The sequence below is a fragment of the Melopsittacus undulatus genome, chromosome 1 (assembly GCF_012275295.1).
Source record: "Melopsittacus undulatus isolate bMelUnd1 chromosome 1, bMelUnd1.mat.Z, whole genome shotgun sequence".
Classification (NCBI taxonomy): domain Eukaryota; kingdom Metazoa; phylum Chordata; class Aves; order Psittaciformes; family Psittaculidae; genus Melopsittacus; species Melopsittacus undulatus.
In genome coordinates, this window is record NC_047527.1 from 150,003,965 (window position 1) to 150,021,588 (window position 17,624).

The following is a 17,624-nucleotide window of genomic DNA, read 5'->3' on the forward strand; positions in this document are numbered from 1 at the left end:
GTGGGAATTCAGCTGGAATATTTCTTTCTCCTCAAGTAAGGAAACGTGGAGCTTAGGATAGCAACTGTGAACAGGGAATCCAAACAGCAAAAACATATGTGGGAGCTTCTAATCTGCTTCCCTTGATAACATCACTGAACATTTGCATGGGCTGCGGAGACTCCTTCATCACTTCCCTTTGATAATCATCTAATACACTAACAGGAAGCATGTTTCCATTTGGAAGCAAGTGCCTCCAGGAATGGCAGATACAGAACACCAGAGCTGACACCCCATAGCAGTTTGTGATCCCAGCTGCTTATGAGACAACATCCGTGAGAGAGGAAGGATTCATTTCATTGCACCTGGACTTCCTGATCTGGCCTGACCTGAGCCAAGGACATCACCCCTCTCTGCCTGCACAACCTCCCCAGTCCATTAGTAACCTAGTTTGAAATGTAATGGGAAGGAGGTACAGAGCCAAGGAAATGTTTAACTTGATGATGCTCATCAGTAGCAGTAATGTATTCACACAGAAGCATCCCCAGGCTAGTGATGTGCTATTTTTAAGGCTATCCTGCCTGCGAGTTGCTAAATGCTCGAAGTTATTTGTAAGCATCATTGGTAATAAATCCCACAAGCAGTGATGGGCATTTCACTGCTTAATCATCTGCAATAGCTTTGGTGATGTGGGACAGCTGACATGTCTGTAGCTTTTCAGTGAGTGTCCTTCAGTTGTACAGCTCATGGGTCTAAAACTACCTTGGGTTTTTCCTTCCTTTTGGGGTTAGCCATAAGACGTTTCCAGCTATCCCCTTGCTGGCATGTTGCAGTTCTGCAGGCAAGACTACGATTGCTAGGGTGTTGTCACAATCTCCCTCAAAACAGTGCTCTGGAAGGGTTTGTCAAACCCTGATGTTTTCATCCATTTCTAGCAGTGTTAAAACACACCATGAATAGATTCAGTTGTAGAGAATGGATTCAGTTATGAGAGATGCATGAACCTCTCATAGTCCTTTCTAGCATGCAAAAAGGTGGCATCCCACATTGTGACTGTTATTACAGGTGGTCAACAAGTCCCCAGTGAGGTTCTGATGGTCTCAACAACCTGCACAACATCCTCAGCAGCTTGGGCTTGTGCCCAAATGCCCCACAGCAGGATTTGCACCCACAGCCGGATGCCTGTGGGGTGCTGAAGCAACACACATGGAGCAAGTTCCTGGTGCTGGAGGAGTGAGGCTGACAGAGGCTTCGTGGGTCTTATTTGGCACCTGAAAGGTGCCCAATCCTGCCCTGAGACTGAATCAATGCATTTAGATGGAGGAAGGAAGCTGAGTCCTTGGACTTGTTGAGCCCCTTTTTGTTCCTACCTCCTTCACTGGGAGACCTGCGTGAAGTGGTTGAGCTCAAAGTGTACCTTGGCAAGGACCCAAGCACATAGGGTTCATGTTTAGACCTGGCACCTCAGTGTGTGTTCAGATGACCCAAAGGCCTCCGAGGTCCTTCTGCCTCCACAGGGGCCACAGACACCTTTTCCCAGTGGTCTTTGTATGTGTTGGGTCCTTCCTGCTTGAAAGTGTTTTAAGAGAGCAACCCCTCAGAAAAGCCCATGTGCAGCAGTGGGGTTTGAGCATGAAGGTGAGTGAAAAGGGACGGGGCTGTTTCATGCACTCTCATACACACAGAGCATGTAGAGGGAGGGTAAAATTCACAGGGGATCAAACTCGAGTGCTGTTCTTGAGACTGCAGCAGGCTCAGGATGTGCACAGCTGATGATAGGAGCTGCCTCATGGCCACTTTCAGAACTGGGGAGTGTGCTGGGCTGGTTGAGGTGAGCGTCAGAGCACAGGCAATGGGATGCTGAGGGACCTGTTCAGGATAAGGGACACTGGGAATAAAAGGCAGCTCTGACAGCCACTACATCCAGTCCTAAAGGTGTGGGAACCCCTTACCTGTGCTATCAAGTCCAGGCTGGTGCCTCACACATGTGAAGGTCCCTCCTAAGGGAGAGGGCCCTGTGTGGGAGGAATGTCCCATTTCCACAAGCAGTCTGCAACCCCAGTGTTATTGCTTCCCAGTGTCAAGTAGGTGTGTGAGCTGATCAAAACCCCTGGGCTCACATCCTTCCAGTCAAACCCCAAGCAGCTATTCACCCAAGTACCAATTTTATAGTCCTCTGTGTGTCTATAATCTATTTACCAGCATTCCTACTTCAGTATGTGCCTGTTAATAAGATTAGTAATTAAAAAGCTTGATAGGAATTGGCAAGCAGAGCTCCTCCGCCTTTCCCTCCCCTCCAAGCCAGGCTGGCATTGAGTCTGAGGCAGGGCTGGCAGAGCACCTGGAGCAGTGAAGGCAGCAAGGCTTGGCTGGAACCTCTGCCTGCAAGCAGGCAATGGAGAAATCCCGGCCGCTATGGGACAATCCCCTGCAGTTTGTCTTTGCCTGCATTTCCTATGCTGTGGGGCTGGGAAACGTGTGGAGGTTTCCATACCTATGTCAGATGTACGGAGGAGGTGAGTGTGGTTTGTTTCTTGCTTCCCTTCAGGCAGTGTGGCAAGGTTTAAACCCCAAAGGATGCTGTCTGTGCTAACATCCTGTCCACCTGGTAGGGCCCAGGGCAGAGGAGAAGGTCAGGCTTCTTGTTGGTGTGCAGTCTCTTCTGTTGCTGCTTTGTTTTAGCCATTATCTAGCATAAGGGATCCAGCCCAGCACAGCAACACTTGTTTCCTAGAGCTGCAATGAAGTGGGAAGATCCATGTTTTCTAAAAGGATGGATGTAGAATGAAAGATGTGGGACCACATCTTTTTTTGTGGTGTGTTAATTTCTTACTTTCTTGCCCCATTGAACCACCCTGAAGGCAACAGAAATGAATTCAGTCCCTTATAGCTTCATGTGTAGGCACTTGGAACATATTGGGAAGGGGAGATGCTTACACTAATTTAACTTAAGGAACAGGTTTCCATTTTGATTCTGTCATGACTGCATTGTCTTTTATACAAAGCCTTCATTTAGGAGGTGATAACTTGGCTGCAAATCTGCCTTCAACTTGGCTGAAACTCCTTAATGAACAGGAGCTCCCCAGGAGCTCCACAGCTAACACCTCCTGGGAAGCATTGAAAACAAAGGATGATTTTGTTGGGGCTCCAAGAGGAAAGCTCTTTGGATGTTTACCTTTCTCCTAGGTCCAAACTGAAGAGAGATGATGTCTGTATCATACAGCAGCCAGGGATGTCCTTCCTTAGTAACCAAGAGTCAGTTAATGAGATTAATTAGACACCAATGCTAGTAACCTAGCATACAGCTACCACTGCTACTACTACGTCTCTCTATGAGACAGCCCAGTTATCTTCTGCTTCTCACACTGCATCTGTTGCTACAGTGTTGGACCCATCTCAGCTATGTGTTAAGTGACAGGATGAGCATCTGCTCATTTGCTTTTGGTCTGCTTCTGCCTTTTCTTCCTTCCAGGAGGGAGCACATGTGTTGTTGAAGTGCTTTTTGCTTGTTTTGTGCTTGTGTTGTCAGCTTGTATCTTCCTCCTGCATGCACATGTGGTGGTAGGGGTTGGGTCATGCTGGGTCTGGGAAAGCCAGCACTGGGACTGCATCAGAGCTGCTCTGCGGGATCTGGTCAGGAAAAGCCAGGTACCAGTGGGTGAAGTTACAGTAGAAGCTCGATGCTACAGTGGGGGAAGCTTTCTTAGATGGTTCAGATAGCAGAAATGATTGCCATGATGCAGTTCCTCTCCATAGATGCTTTTGAGGGTGAAGACTTCATGTCTCACAGTGAAGTCCACCACAAAGCTTAAAATGCAAGTGTTTCTGTACAAAACCAAACTGCATGTGATGGGTTCACCAGCAGCATGGGTTCACCATGGCAGATGTGCAAAACTCAGGCACTGGAGGCTTTGCATGGTTTAGGCTTAGCAGCCATCAGCACTGGTGGGAAGTCTGTGATGTAACCAAAACTGGGTCACTTGATCAACCCGGGGAAAGAAAAGGGTAAATTAACCCAAGGGTTTGCTGAACAGCATCTTTTTATAGGGCACTGGGCTTAGGGGGGATGCCAGCAACTGCTTGTTTGGCATCTTCCTTGCAGAAAAGCACAGAGCCAGTCCTTGTCCTGCCCTGCAGAGCAATAAGCCCCTTATCACTGCTGATACCCAAACAGGCTATTTGCAGACCTTACAACCTCCTGCCTTTCTGTTCACTGGCAGATTACCTCTTCCTCACTGCTGCCTTACAGAGAGCTTGACCTGAGCAGAGCAGGGGTTCAGACCTCATAGGTGCAGTGAAGTCAATCCCTGAGCAGGCTGGGCCAGGCTGGAATGGGATGGGTTTGCAGCACTGTGGGTGCTCAGCAAGGAAGCCCCTGGACCAGGCAGGATGCTGAGCAGAGGCAAAGGTGCCTCTGGTCGAGCCCAGTGCCTTGACCAGGCCTGGGGCACACTCCACATGTGCCAGCTGCAGGGGGCTGGCCTGGGGCTGGTTTTTCAGGTGGCTGGTACCATAGGGAGCAACACTGGGTGTAAGTGAACAGGGAGGTCACAGCAGGTAAAGAGCTGGTCCATATGGCTGCCCTGAGGCACTTCCGTGAGGCATTTGAGTTCTACCCTTTAGGAAAAGTAACAGGAAGAAGATGAGGGGCTTGGAACTGGATGAACTGTAAGGTCTCTTCCAACCCTAACCATTAGAATAGACATCAGGAATGAATTCTTCCCTGTGAGGGTGCTGAGGCGCTGGCACAGGGTGCCCAGAGAAGCTGTGGCTGCCCCATCCCTGGCAGTGTTCAAGGCCAGGTTGGACAGAGCCTTGGGTGACATGGTCTAATGTGAAGTGTCCCTGCCCATGGCAGGGGGTTGGAACCGGATGATCCCAAGGTCCTTTCCAACCCAAACCAGTCTGGGAATCTCTATCTGCATGCAAAGAGGGTGCAGAGCAAAAGGAAGGAGGTTCAGCATGAGCCCTCCTAGATGAGGGGACCATTGGGGTGAAGAACAAGCCTGAAGCCACTTCTTGCAATGTGGCAAAGCCATCTCTGTACACGTGGCAGCAGTGCTGGGAGGGCCTCACTCTGACCCCCCCATGGTACACAGCAAAGCTCCCTGGGCCAGAGGGGTTGTGCGAGCTCTTACCCCTCTGAGAGCTCCCTTGCGGCCCAGGAAGTTATCTAACAGAGTAACAAAGGGGTTGTTAATACCGGAGAGCCAGGAGGGGGGAAATTAATCCCACAATAAACAGGATTATTGCCCAGTGTTTATTCCAGCTCTTTGCCCCAGTCGCTGCCTGCGCTGCGCAGAGCCCAGGGCCAGGAATGTTAATGCTGCAGATTAGACCCTAAATAAGAGATGTTTACGTCAATATCTCTGGCTGTGAGCAGGGGAGCAGGAAACCTCCCTGAGAATCCCGGGTTCGCCTCAGCTGGGGCTGAAGGGAGCCCGAGGCCAGGACAAGGGTTTCTTTTCCTTGCCAACTAAAGCACATCCTGATGGCCGGAGGGGAAGGTCCTTTCTGCTCCCTCACCTCCCGTCTGCCCATTCCTGCTGCTTCCCTTCCACAGGAGCATCCCTATGGCTCAATGCAGGTGAAGCAGGGATGAGAGGCACAGGGAGGGAGAAGGCTGTGTTCCTGCTGCTGCAGGCAGGACCTCTGGGGGGGTGACCACTGGCTCAGCATGGGGAAGGGGTGAGAGTGTTTGGGGTTTGTTCTGGGGGTTTGGGGTGTTTTTAAGCCAGGACAGACATCAGTGTTACTCAAACCTCCCCATTCCACATGCACTGCGCTGTTGCTTTCCCATTGAGTGCTTTGGCCACGCACAAAGTAAATCTTTCCCTCGGCCTCTTTCCGTTGTGCTCTTTCCCATGGGTTGGCCGCAGTCAGTTACCCTTTAACAGCCCCAGCCCCCAGCATTGCTCAAAGCCAAGCACTGGGGCAGCGCCACCATGCACACTTTAACAGCAGAAACCCCAGCTCTGCCAAGGGCTGTGGCACGTTCCCCATGCCCAGCGTGTGGGACCCTACTAGTGCCATGTCCCTGAGGGCTGAGCCATTCCCTCCATACACAGTGGGGCAGGACCCGTCCCATCCAGCTCCTGATGGTGTGATGTGACCACCGGTGGTGATGGTGTTATTCTGCCCATCTCCTCAGTGTCATCTCTTGGGTTTTCCCTGCAGGAGGCTTCCTGATCCCCTATTTCATCATGCTGATGGCCGAGGGGATGCCGCTGCTCTACCTGGAGCTGGCCGTGGGGCAGCGCATGCGGCAGGGCAGCATCGGGGCCTGGAAAACCATCAGTCCTTACCTCTGCGGTGTCGGTATGTGCTTGGGTTTCATCTTGAGCTGTAAATGTATGGGGCACACGGGTGAGTTTTGGGTGCAGGAGAGCTTTGCCTTGCAGAGGGAAACCAGTCAGGAGCTGGGGTTTTACTGGGGCTGAGCAAAGGGTTTCTCCACACACCTCCTGGCACACGTTTCCCCTGTCCCTTGTGGGGCACTGGGCCAGGCCCCAGCTCACTGTGCAGGGTCCCTGCACTCGGAGGTGTGGGTTCCCCTGAACTCAGGCACAGCGTCAAGGCCAGCACAGAACCCAGCCCCTGGGGCTGCCTGCACTGGGCTGTGACCACAGGAACCTCTTCCCAAGTAAGCCTCACACTGTGTGATCAAAGTGTACCTTGAGTTCCTGCCTTTGCCTATCATGTACTGATCATGGAATCAACCAGACTGGAAAAGCCCTTTAAGCTCATCCAGTCCAACCATTCCCAGCACTGCCAAGGCCACCACTAACCCATGGCACTGAGGCCTCATCTCCAGCTGTGTGAACACTTGCAGGGACGGTGCCTGCAGCCCTGCCCTGGGCAGCCTGTTCCAATGCCTGAGCACCCTCTGGGCAAGGAATTGTTCCTCAGCTCCATCTAAACCTGCCCTGGGGCAGCTTGAGGCCGTTTCCTCTTGTCCTGTGCCTTGTTCCTTGGGAGCAGAGACCGACCCCACCTCACTCCATCCTCCTGTCAGGCACTTGTAGGCAGCCATCAGGTCCCCCCTGAGCCTTCTCTTCTCCATCTGAACCCCCCAGGTCCCTCAGCCGTTCCCCATCTCTCTTGTGCTCCAGGCCCTGCACCAGCTCCATTGCCCTTCTCTGGCCCTGCTCCAGCCCCTCAATGTCTCTCCTGTAGCCCACTCTCAGCTACATTATTATGTTATTAAATTACCCTGATAACCCAAACTATCATTAATTGCTTCAATGCACATTTTAAGGCTATATTGAATACTCACCCCGGAGGGGCTGGAGTGTGAAATCCAGGGCAGGTTGGGTCTGAGGGGAGCAGGAGGCAGCTGCAGCAGTGGGGCTTGCCCTGTGCACAGGAAATCCCCCCAAGGTCACTGTTATGGGGCCATGGGTGTTATGGGGTGTTGCCATTGACCAAGCACCTTCCTCCATGCCCACAGGCATCGCCAGCGTTGTCGTCTCCTTCTTCCTCTCCATGTACTACAATGTTATAAATGCCTGGGCCTTCTGGTACCTCTTCCACTCCTTCCAGGTGAGTGGGCTCCTGGCAGCAGGGCTTGGCCTTGCCATGGCCACAGAGGGTCATGGTGTCTTCACATTGGTGCTGGCTGTTGTATGGCACCGCTCTCAGCTGGGAATGGGGCCCTAAAAGCTTCAGAAACCCTCCCAGGGCTTCTCTGGAGGGAAATACGAGCCCACGGTGTCCCCTTCCATGGGCTCCCCGCAGGCATTGGGGTGTCTTCTCCTCACCACAAAATGCAGGTCAGGGACAGCCCCATAACAGCTGGCTCACATGTGCCTTGGTGTTCATGGTGTCCAGCACCATGGGATGGGTCTGTCTGAAGGCAGTTAGTTGGCTGGCCCTGGGGGAGAGTCATTCCCATGTTAGAGCATCAGAGAGGCTCAGTCCTCAGGGAGAGGGTCTGGTTATCATCCCTAGGGAAGAGGGGCAGGGCAGGGCTTGGGAGCAGAGACTGCAGCACCTCAGTGTCTCTTGTAGAGGGAGTCCCATCCCCAGCCCCAGCGAGCACAGTGTGGAGACCAGGAAGCCCCATTCCCCTTCACCCCCTGCTGCCATCCCAGTCCTCCCTGTGTGCTGACAGCAGGAGCTCTCCCTCCCTGTCCCTATCCCTCCCTCCCAGGACCCCCTGCCATGGGCTACCTGCCCCCTGAACCACAACCGCACCGGCTACGAGGAGGAGTGTGAGAAGACATCATCCACACAGTACTTCTGGTACCGGCAGACCCTGAACATCTCCCCCTCGCTGGAGGCCAGCGGCAGTGTGCAATGGGAACAGGCGCTCTGCCTGACACTGGCCTGGCTCGTGGTCTACCTCTGCATCCTCCGTGGCACCGCGTCCACCGGCAAGGTGAGAGCTGGGACAGCCCTGCCGAGCCCACAGGGACTCTGCATCAGGGATAGGACAAGGGGTGATGGGTTCAAAGTGAAACAGGGAAGTTCAGGTTAGATCTAAGGCAGAAGCTCTTCCCTGTGAGGGTGCTGAGGTGCTGGCACAGGGTGCCCAGAGAAGCTGTGGCTGCCCCATCCCTGGCAGTGTTCAAGGCCAGGTTGGACACAGGGGCTTGGAGCAACCTGGTCTGGTGTGAGGTGTCCCTGCCCATGGCAGGGGTTGGCACTGGAGGAGCTTTAAGGTCCTTTCCAACCCAAACCAGTCTGGGATCCTATGACACGGGGAGGATAAATGAGTGGCTGTTACCCAGGCTTATGGCATCTGCCCCAGCCCTGCTGCCTCTGCTGCTCTCTTACGTTGCAACTGAAGAAGCTTCAACCAAAACAGTGATAGTGATAAAAATACCCCATAAAAGTCCTTTGGATGCAGCCACCCCTGCTCCAAACCCAGCCACTGGGCTGCTGGCCCTGCAGAAAGCCACCCAGCACAGCAGTGCTGCTGCAGAGGCAGGAGACATCTCTTCCTCAGTCTTTGCAACCAGAAGACATCAGGCACTTCCAGTCACTTTTTGTTCACAGCAGAGGTTATGAGGAAGGGGAGGAGGAAGCAATGTCCTGGCTGAGCCTGCACTAAGCAGTGAGCTGAGGGCTCTAATCCCCAAATCGTCTTAGCCAAGCACAGGAACCAAGAGCCTGTAAACTCAGAGCAACCTCTGACACCTGCTGCAGCCCCGGGGCAAGAAAGAAACAGTCAAGGAGCATTGAAACAGCAGCACAAAGGCAGGGACTACCCCTGCCTCCCTTCTGCAGGAGCAGCAGGTCAGGGCAGTTAGTTTTAATGGGTTTCAGGTATGTTTTGGGTGAGCCATTGGGGCACATCCCATTGAAGAGAAGGGGATGGGATTCTCCCTTTTTTGTTCTGCAAGTGGCTTTTTCCAGCATGGAAATTGAACACTTAGATTCAAATCCAGGGAGATGATCAGAAGCTTATGGAAGTCAATGGAAGGGTTTAATTCCACCCCCATGTGGGTTACATGAAGTTAGAGTCTTTTCACATCTGAGTTAAAATAGTTTCATTCAAGTTTGATTCTGACCTTCTAGGAGGTCTGAGGCTGACCATAGCAGATGAGCTCTGTCTTATGTATTCTTTAGACCAAGGTATTTCTCCTTCTTCCCCCAGGTGGTCTATGTAACAGCCTCCTTACCATACTGCGTTCTCATCATATACCTCATCCGAGGATTAACCCTTCATGGAGCTGTGAACGGGCTCGTCTACATGTTCACACCAAAGGTACACAAAATCCCTCAGGAAATGCTGTTTGTTCCCAAACATGTAGGGTTTTTAAAAGGTGGTGCTGCTGCTTGTGCTTGTATTCAATGTTCGCAGCAGTAGTTTAGGTCAGGCAGATGGAAACCCCGAATGGGAATGGCTGGAGGCTGTTCTGCCACAGTGCCCATAAGCTGCTTGCTTTCTCCTGCCCAATAAGTCCTGCCCATCAACATAAGGCAGAAGTTCTTCCCTGTGAGGGTGCTGAGGCACTGGCACAGGGTGCCCAGAGAAGCTGTGGCTGCCCCATCCCTGGCAGTGTTCAAGGCCAGGTTGGACAGAGCCTTGGGCAGCACGGTCTAGTGTGAGGTTCCAGCTCATGGCAGGGGTTGGAACTGGATGATCTTAAGGTCCTTTCCAACCCAAACCAGTCTGTGGTTCTATGATTCTATAACTGTAGTGGGTTACTGTCAGACTGAGCAGTAAGCCTGCCCCAAACCCCACCTCTGAGCTAAAACCAGTGCACGAAGGGACCCATCCCCATCCCCACAGGCTGGAAGGGGCAGCACCAGGCATCCATGTGCAGCTCCACACTCCTGCTCTTCACATCTGCCTTTGCAGCTGGAGCAGCTGGCGAACCCCAAGGCATGGATCAGCGCTGCCACGCAGATCTTCTTCTCTCTGGGGCTGGGCTTTGGCAGCCTCATTGCCTTCGCCAGCTACAACGAGCCCAGCAACAACTGCGAGCGGCACGCCATCATCGTCTCGCTCATCAACAGCACCACCTCCATCTTCGCCAGCATCGTCACCTTCTCCATCTACGGCTTCAAGGCAACCTTTAACTACGAGAGCTGCCTGAACAAGTAAGTCCTGGCATTCTGCTTGTCTTCCACCCCAGCTGGGCAGGTGGAAGGGGAGAGGGGAGGTAAATAGATAACAGCATGGAGCACTGCCAGCGCTGCCCCAAGAGCACACCCAATACTGCTCCAATAAAGCTAATGGCACTACTTAAAGTGATGAAGGCTGAGATGAAAGGTCAGAGGCAGCTTGACTTTTGACACCTGGTTGTGCCAGGTCAGGAGGGTGAGCTTGTGTTGTGGAGCTGAGTGCATAGGATGGCTAAAGGAATCAGTCAGAGACAGTAACAGATGTGATCTTAATGGATATTTCTGAGTGTGTGATTCAACAGAACTCAATGGCAAGGTCCACTCCGTTACATACAAGATGAGATCATGTCTGGACTGGTAATGATTTATATAGGATTGAAGTGGTTTACACAGAGTGGGATTGAAGTAATGTGTATAGAAACTGAAGGTACAAAGGAATAAGGGGGACCTTCCTGTTGAGTGACAAGGTTCAGAAGAGACCCCCTTGCTTTGGCTGGATTTAGACATAGGATCAGACTTGGCCACTGTTTTAAATCTAAGGGATGACAAATGTAATTTAATAGAAGTCTGTGTTGTCAAAATGAATCACAAGGTTTCTAGAACACTTGAGTATTGAAGCTAATATTCATGCACTTACACTTAAGTATCTAAGCTAACACAACACAGTAAGATGGAGATGTGTGGCTATATAGATGTATAGATGTTAAAGATTGCCTTTGGGTTGCAGTGACAAGTAATATTACTATATTATTATATTACTAATAATATGTCAGCTTTCTCAGCACTCTCAAGGGGCAAAGGTTTGAGGATCAGTGAGCAGCAGTAATGGCCCAGGCAGATAATCCCCTTCTGTCATAACCTTTGAGGGTTTAGGGGCTCTGAGAGGTGTCCCACAGTCCAGAAGAGCTCAAAGGGGTCTCTTGGCACCACAGTTTATAGAGGGTGAGATGAGTGCCTTTAGTCAGTGTATATTTTCATCCTGGTGTAATGTCTTTGTTAGGAATGATTTACCATCTCCAAAGAGCTAATATGCTAAGGGAGTGTCCAGGCCTTCCTGTTATCTGCATGGTCCTTCCTGCCTTTGTTAAGTGATTAGAGTTAATGGTCAGGGGGTGCCCAGACATCCAACTCCATGCACTTATACGTAAAGGCTAATGGGAATTCTTGGGGAAGCAGAGGGGTCCAGGAGAGAGTGGAGGGATGGAGCACCACAGCTTGCCTGGGTACAGTTCATCTTGTCCTGGTATATGCTTTGGTGGGGGCTGTGGGCTGATTAATGAAACATGGAGATGCTCAGATCCCTTCTTTCAGGCTAAGCCCTGTGCCAGGAGCTTGGCCTCCTTGGCAGTGATGCTCTGGAGGTGCCCAGAGCCTGCAGGATCAAGCCCTGCAGCAACAAGCTCTCACTCACTGCCTGGCACAGCAGCAATTACCCTCTTATTCCTATTTTGATGGCTTTCAATCTATCTGCTGATCAGACAGAAACCAATCTGCTGGGCTGCTGGGCTGTTCACTGCCAAAAGGCTTGTGTGAGAACAAAGGGGAAGAGCTGCTGATCAGCACCCAAAATACCCCCCTGGCAGCAGCAGTGTGGGTGCTGGAGCTGCTCTCTCTGAAGGAGATGAGCACAAGGTCACCCATGTCCCAGCACAATGCTCCTACCCAGGGAGACTGCAGCCCTGGGGCTGGCAGAGCATCCCATGGGGATGGGGCTCATGGAGAAGGGGATGTAAAACCAACCTCAATTTTATCCCTTGGCCTGGAAGCCAGGATTAAATTCCTGTGATCCTTCTCAGGGTGATCCTGCTGCTGCTGAACACGTTTGACCTGGAGGAAGGCTCTTTGACAGTGGATAACCTCAGTGAGATGAAAGACTACCTCATGGCCACGCACCCGCAGGAATATGCCCAGTTATCACCACAGCTTAAGAACTGCAGCCTGGAAGCTGAACTAGACACAGTGAGTCAGGTCACCCTCTCCTGTCCTCACAGCCAGCCCAGGCAGCCCCATGTGAGGCTAGGACCTGCGGAGGGGCCCATTCCCACACCTCAGGATGGGAGGGGACAAGGGGGCACTGGCTCAGCCCAGCAAGAGGCTCACTTGGATCATTAGCAATGGAGCTGGGTGTCAATGCTACCCTGCTGGCTCTGGCTGAGGGATGGGGCAGAACACAAACATTTGGGGTGGATGCTGAAAGCAGCACGACACCATTTCCATGCAGTGGGATTAAACCAGCACAGATCTCATCTGCCTCTGCTGTGCAAAACACCACCATGGGTGGATTTTGCTGTGGCACAGGGTCAGTCTCTTATGTTCCTATTGTTATGTCCTTTATGGAGCTGAGGAGCTGCCCATAACTCACTTCTTGTCCTCTTCTCACCATCAGGCTGTGCAGGGGACAGGGCTGGCGTTTATCGTCTATTCTGAAGCCATCAAGAACATGGAGGTGCCACAGCTGTACTCTGTGCTCTACTTTGCCATGCTGCTGATGCTGGGCATCGGGAGCATGCTGGGAAACACGGCTGCTATCCTCACCCCGCTCACCGACAGCAGGGCCATTGCCACCCGCTTCCCCAAGGAGGTCATCTCAGGTGAGTGCCCACCATGGCACAGTGTAGGCCACCAGCAAGAGCACAGCTTTGCTGTTCTGCTGCTGTTGAGGGCTCCTCTTTGATGTCAGGTGGAGCAGGGAACACCAAACATGCTGCCCAGCTGGGGCAGCACCTTCCTGTGGGAGCTCTCAAAGCACAGTGCCCAGGGCAATCATGGCTGTGTGTTTGCACAGCCATCAGACTGGTGTCCACTGACCAGTGCCAAAGGGCCAGAACAAGTGTCAAGACAAATGCATTGAGTGACTGAGAGTCACATCTCCAGTATCCCAACTGTGAGGCACCTCAGTCTTTGGCCAAAAGTGATAAACACACCCATTCAGGCATGGAAATAATTTGTCCCACCTGAAAACCTGTTTTAAGCTGGATGCCCAGCAGTAACAGCAGATGGTTTACGTACACAGAATCCCAGACTGGTTTAGGTTGGAAATGACCTTAAGATCATCCAGTTCCAACCCCCTGCCACACCTCACAGGGAAGAACTTCTTCCTTATATCCAGCCTGAACTTCCCCTGTTTCACTTTGAACCCATCACCCCTTGTCCTATCACTACAGTCCCTGATGAAGAGCCCCTCTCCAGCATCCTTGTAGCCCCTTCAGACACTGGAAGCTGCTCTGAGGTCTCCACGCAGCTTCTCTTCTCCAGGCTGAACAGCCCCAGTGTTCTCAGCCTGGCTCCATACAGGAGGTGCTGCAGCCCCTGAGCATCCTCATGGCCTCCTCTGGACTTGCTCTTCACATGGCAAGGCTGTAGCCAAGACTGTTGTCTTGACCCTGTTGTGGTGATGTGCTGTGACTGCAGCTCTGAGGAGCATCAGTTAAGGACACACCAGCAGAGCCACACACAAAGGCCTTTCCAAAGGGAAGAATAATCTCTTTCTCCTCTGAGAAAGCTGCTTCCCAAGAGGAATCACCAGAAACCCCATGACCTTTGGTTTTCCAAGTGTAACAGCAGTGTCCCTGTTTCCCCCACACAGGTGCTGTGTGTTTCATTAACTGTGTGATTGGCCTCATCTTCACCATGGAGGCTGGGAATTACTGGTTTGACATATTCAATGACTACGCAGCCACCCTCTCACTGCTGCTCATCGTGCTGGTAGAAACCATCGCAGTGTGTTACATCTATGGGATAAGAAGGTAAGAGCGAGCTTGAACCCCTTCTTCACAGTGGGCTAGCTGGGGGAGTAAATACAGAATAAACACCTCCTGGGTGAGACGTTTCTGCTATGTATGATATCTGCAAGGTGATGGGCTCTCCCCTGCCCTGCAGTCCCCTTCCAGAACCTTGGGTTGAGGGCTGTGTGGTGTCCAAGCCATACACATGGCTCCCTGCTCTCGTCTTTGGTCTCAAGGGCACCTTCTGCCCTTTCACAGTGATTCAGTGTGAGCACAGTACTGGCAGGCCTGGTTTCAAAGGTCCACACATTTCCCAGGTCAGCCCTTGTGAGCAGAAGCAAGATTTAGCACCAGGAAGGTTTTAAGCAGCAGAGGTGTTTGTGCTCAGGGCACCTCAAGGGAAATGCTGTAGCAGTTGCATTGTTTGCATACATACAGTGCTTGCAGACTGGCACCTACATTGGTATTCCTTGATGAGTTCAGCGCCTGTGAGGTGGATCCAAGCTTGCTGTGTGGCTTTAGATACCATCCCCAGAATCTTCCTCAGGGACAGTCAAGTAACAGTGATGAGAACAACTCAACCACACCAAGACAAGTGGTGTCTTCTGCACAGTACTGAAGCATCATTGCTTTTCTCCATCTCCTTACATCAGTAACAATCTGAACTTGGACTCCAGGACTTTTCCTGCTGTACCTGTATCTAGCTACTCTTCTTCAGTTCAGGATCCTCTTAGAAGCATTGCTTTATTACTTGATTTCTCACTCTATGATTGCACTTGAAGAACAACACCTCTCTGCTCCATACTTTTCTGTCCAACTGTCCTCCCCTTTCCCATCCTACCTACTTAATTCTGTAGGTGGCTTTGCAGTAACCCAGATAAAGGCATGGACTGAACATGTACAGCTGTTCTCAACATGTGCTTATTGTTGGTTTCTTCTTACACACAGATTTGAGAAGGATCTTTACACCATGATTGGACGCAAACTCAACTGGTACTGGAAACTTATGTGGGCTTTTGCCAGCCCTTTGCTCATTATAAGCCTATTTATATTTTACCTCACCGACTATATCCTCACTGGAACGCTGCAATACCAAGCATGGGATGCCACAAAGGTAAACGGTTTTGGGTTAGGGGTTGTTTTTAAACTTCCCTTAATTCCTGCAGGCAACTGAGCCTTCCTTAACACTACATTGTTCTACAAAGCTGCCTTCTGAAGGGGGAAGCTGGAGCGAGGGCCATGCCTTAATGGTGTGGAAAGGTAACGTGACCTAGTGCGAGGGTTGTGTAAAATGCAGTCATTTCCCTCTTGATTCTTTCAACAGTCACATTTTGTAATGTTGAAGACTCAAATACAATCTTCAAACTATAAACAGAAAAGTTATTTTCAAAGTGCAGTATTTTGAACAAAATGAGTGGTGTTTTAACAGACCCAAGCTGCTGCTGGAAGAAATAGTAATTATTCATACTAATTATTATTGTTTCCATAATTACCATACACATTTTTCTTCACAAAACACTTCAGTGCAAGTTCTTCCCTGTGAGGGTGCTGAGGCGCTGGCACAGGGTGCCCAGAGAAGCTGTGGCTGCCCCATCCCTGGCAGTGTTCAAGGCCAGGTTGGACACAGGGGCTCAGAGCAACCTGCTCTGGTGTGAGGTGTCCCTGCCCATGGCAGGGGTTGGAACTGGATGATCCTTTCCAACCCAAACCAGTCTGTGATTCTATGAATGCTGAGCTGTGTATTCATCACAGTGAATTACAACTGGGTTAGTAATCACTGTTTTCATAATCTTTTCTGGTAATGTTCCTAGCACACACAAATTAAGACATGTTTTCCTGGGACTTGTGGCAGTCCTGGCCTGGTGACTGGGTGTCAGCATGAGCCCACAGGCTCCAGGAAAGGAACACAGAGACCTGACAGAGGTCAGGGCCAAGGCTCCTCATTAAGAAAAATCAGTCAAGCCCAAATCTGATTTCTCACAGCTTGTGTAAGTTAAGTTTTCCTCAGTATTTCTGTCAGCAGCTCTGGTTTTGTTAATTTTAAGCTTGTAAGGTTGAACAAAGAAAAATACTGAGGGCAGCACTGGTCTCTATGGGTGTCCTGTTTTGATACATACAGCTTTGCTCCAGGCCCTGCTCCAGGACACTGACAGAACAGCCCCAACTCCAACTCTGCTTCTCTCCCTTGCAGGGGCAGCTGGTGACAAAGGACTACCCAGGCTATGCCCTGGCCATGATCGGGCTGCTGGTGGCATCATCCATAATGTGCATCCCCCTAGGGGCACTAGTAACGTTTATAAGGAAGAGACTGAAGAGGGAAAGCGTTTCAACCACTGCCTGAATGCCCACAGCTGGATTTGGGAAGACCTTTACCCCTGTCGCTGGTGGATGGGCACTTCTGGAAGACAGCAGCAACCACTATTTGTAGCAGCTATTTCTAGAGTTGAGAACTGTGGGTGCTGTATTGACCAAAAAGTGCTCATAGGAGGTTCCACAGTGGTATGCAAAAACAAAGAGCTCTTCTGTAACAAGATGAAGCTTTTAAAAAGGCCTCTGTGAGAAAGAGGAAAACACAAGAGCAGCTCACAAAATGCTAGCACAAATTAACCAGCACATCGACCCACTATACAACGTTAGGTAGTTCTTTCCCTCTGTTGTAACACTGCCTATGGGGAAATGTGAGCAACCAACTAAGCATGTTCCTGCACCAAAGTACCAGCAAAGACCCTTACCATTCCAGAAAGCCTCTCCTAAGCATGCATGTTATTTGGAATGACATGTTTTTCATCAACAGATGCAACTGTGGAAGTCTTGCAATGTGAATGTGACAATCCCTTTCCTCCAAAGGGAGAAGCCAGCAGGATGGTACTGGAGATAAACGTGGCTAAAACTGTTTCTTTGCTACTTGTGTCCAGCAAAGCAGTTTATATGTACATATATACACATAGATATACATACACATTCATGAGCTGCAGTTCTCTCACCTCCAGAAGTAGTCAACTTCCAGTTCCAGTATGTAACTGTGCGCTGTGCTGTACTTCATATTTTCTAGGGATGCACTTTAAGTACACTGGAAGAAATCTGTGCTAAAGCTGCTTTACAAGCCCCACCAAACAAAAGCAGGCCATAGGATTAGCTTTGCCAATGTTCATGCCCAGGTATACTCTTAATCATGAGCTGTAACAATCCAGCTGTTCCACAGACTTGGTTCATTTCCCTATGTGACCATTTCATAAAGAAAGCAACATGTTTAAATTGTAAGCTTCATGTAATAAAAACCCAGTAAAATTATAGCTGTGAACTTTAAAGAGGTTACTCTGAAGAACAACATTAGAGACATTCATG

General features: G+C 50.7%; 1 protein-coding gene across 2 annotated transcripts; it reads left to right on the plus strand.

Moving 5' to 3' along the window:
• Window positions 1-2,359: 2,359 nt before the first annotated feature.
• Window positions 2,360-17,570, plus strand: SLC6A20 (solute carrier family 6 member 20). 2 transcript variants are annotated; one of them, XM_034066129.1, is made up of 11 exons: window positions 2,360-2,495; window positions 6,157-6,297; window positions 7,430-7,521; window positions 8,132-8,359; window positions 9,581-9,691; window positions 10,289-10,530; window positions 12,351-12,513; window positions 12,941-13,145; window positions 14,141-14,300; window positions 15,228-15,393; window positions 16,471-17,570. In XM_034066129.1, exons 1-11 carry the CDS (start codon window positions 2,375-2,377, stop codon window positions 16,618-16,620), a joined length of 1,779 nt encoding a protein of 592 aa, XP_033922020.1. In that variant the 5' UTR covers window positions 2,360-2,374; the 3' UTR covers window positions 16,621-17,570. The 2 variants fall into 2 exon arrangements, with proteins under 2 accessions (XP_033922020.1, XP_033922027.1); XM_034066136.1 differs by lacking the exon at window positions 9,581-9,691 and having other exon boundaries at window positions 2,375-2,495.
• Window positions 17,571-17,624: the final 54 nt, after the last annotated feature.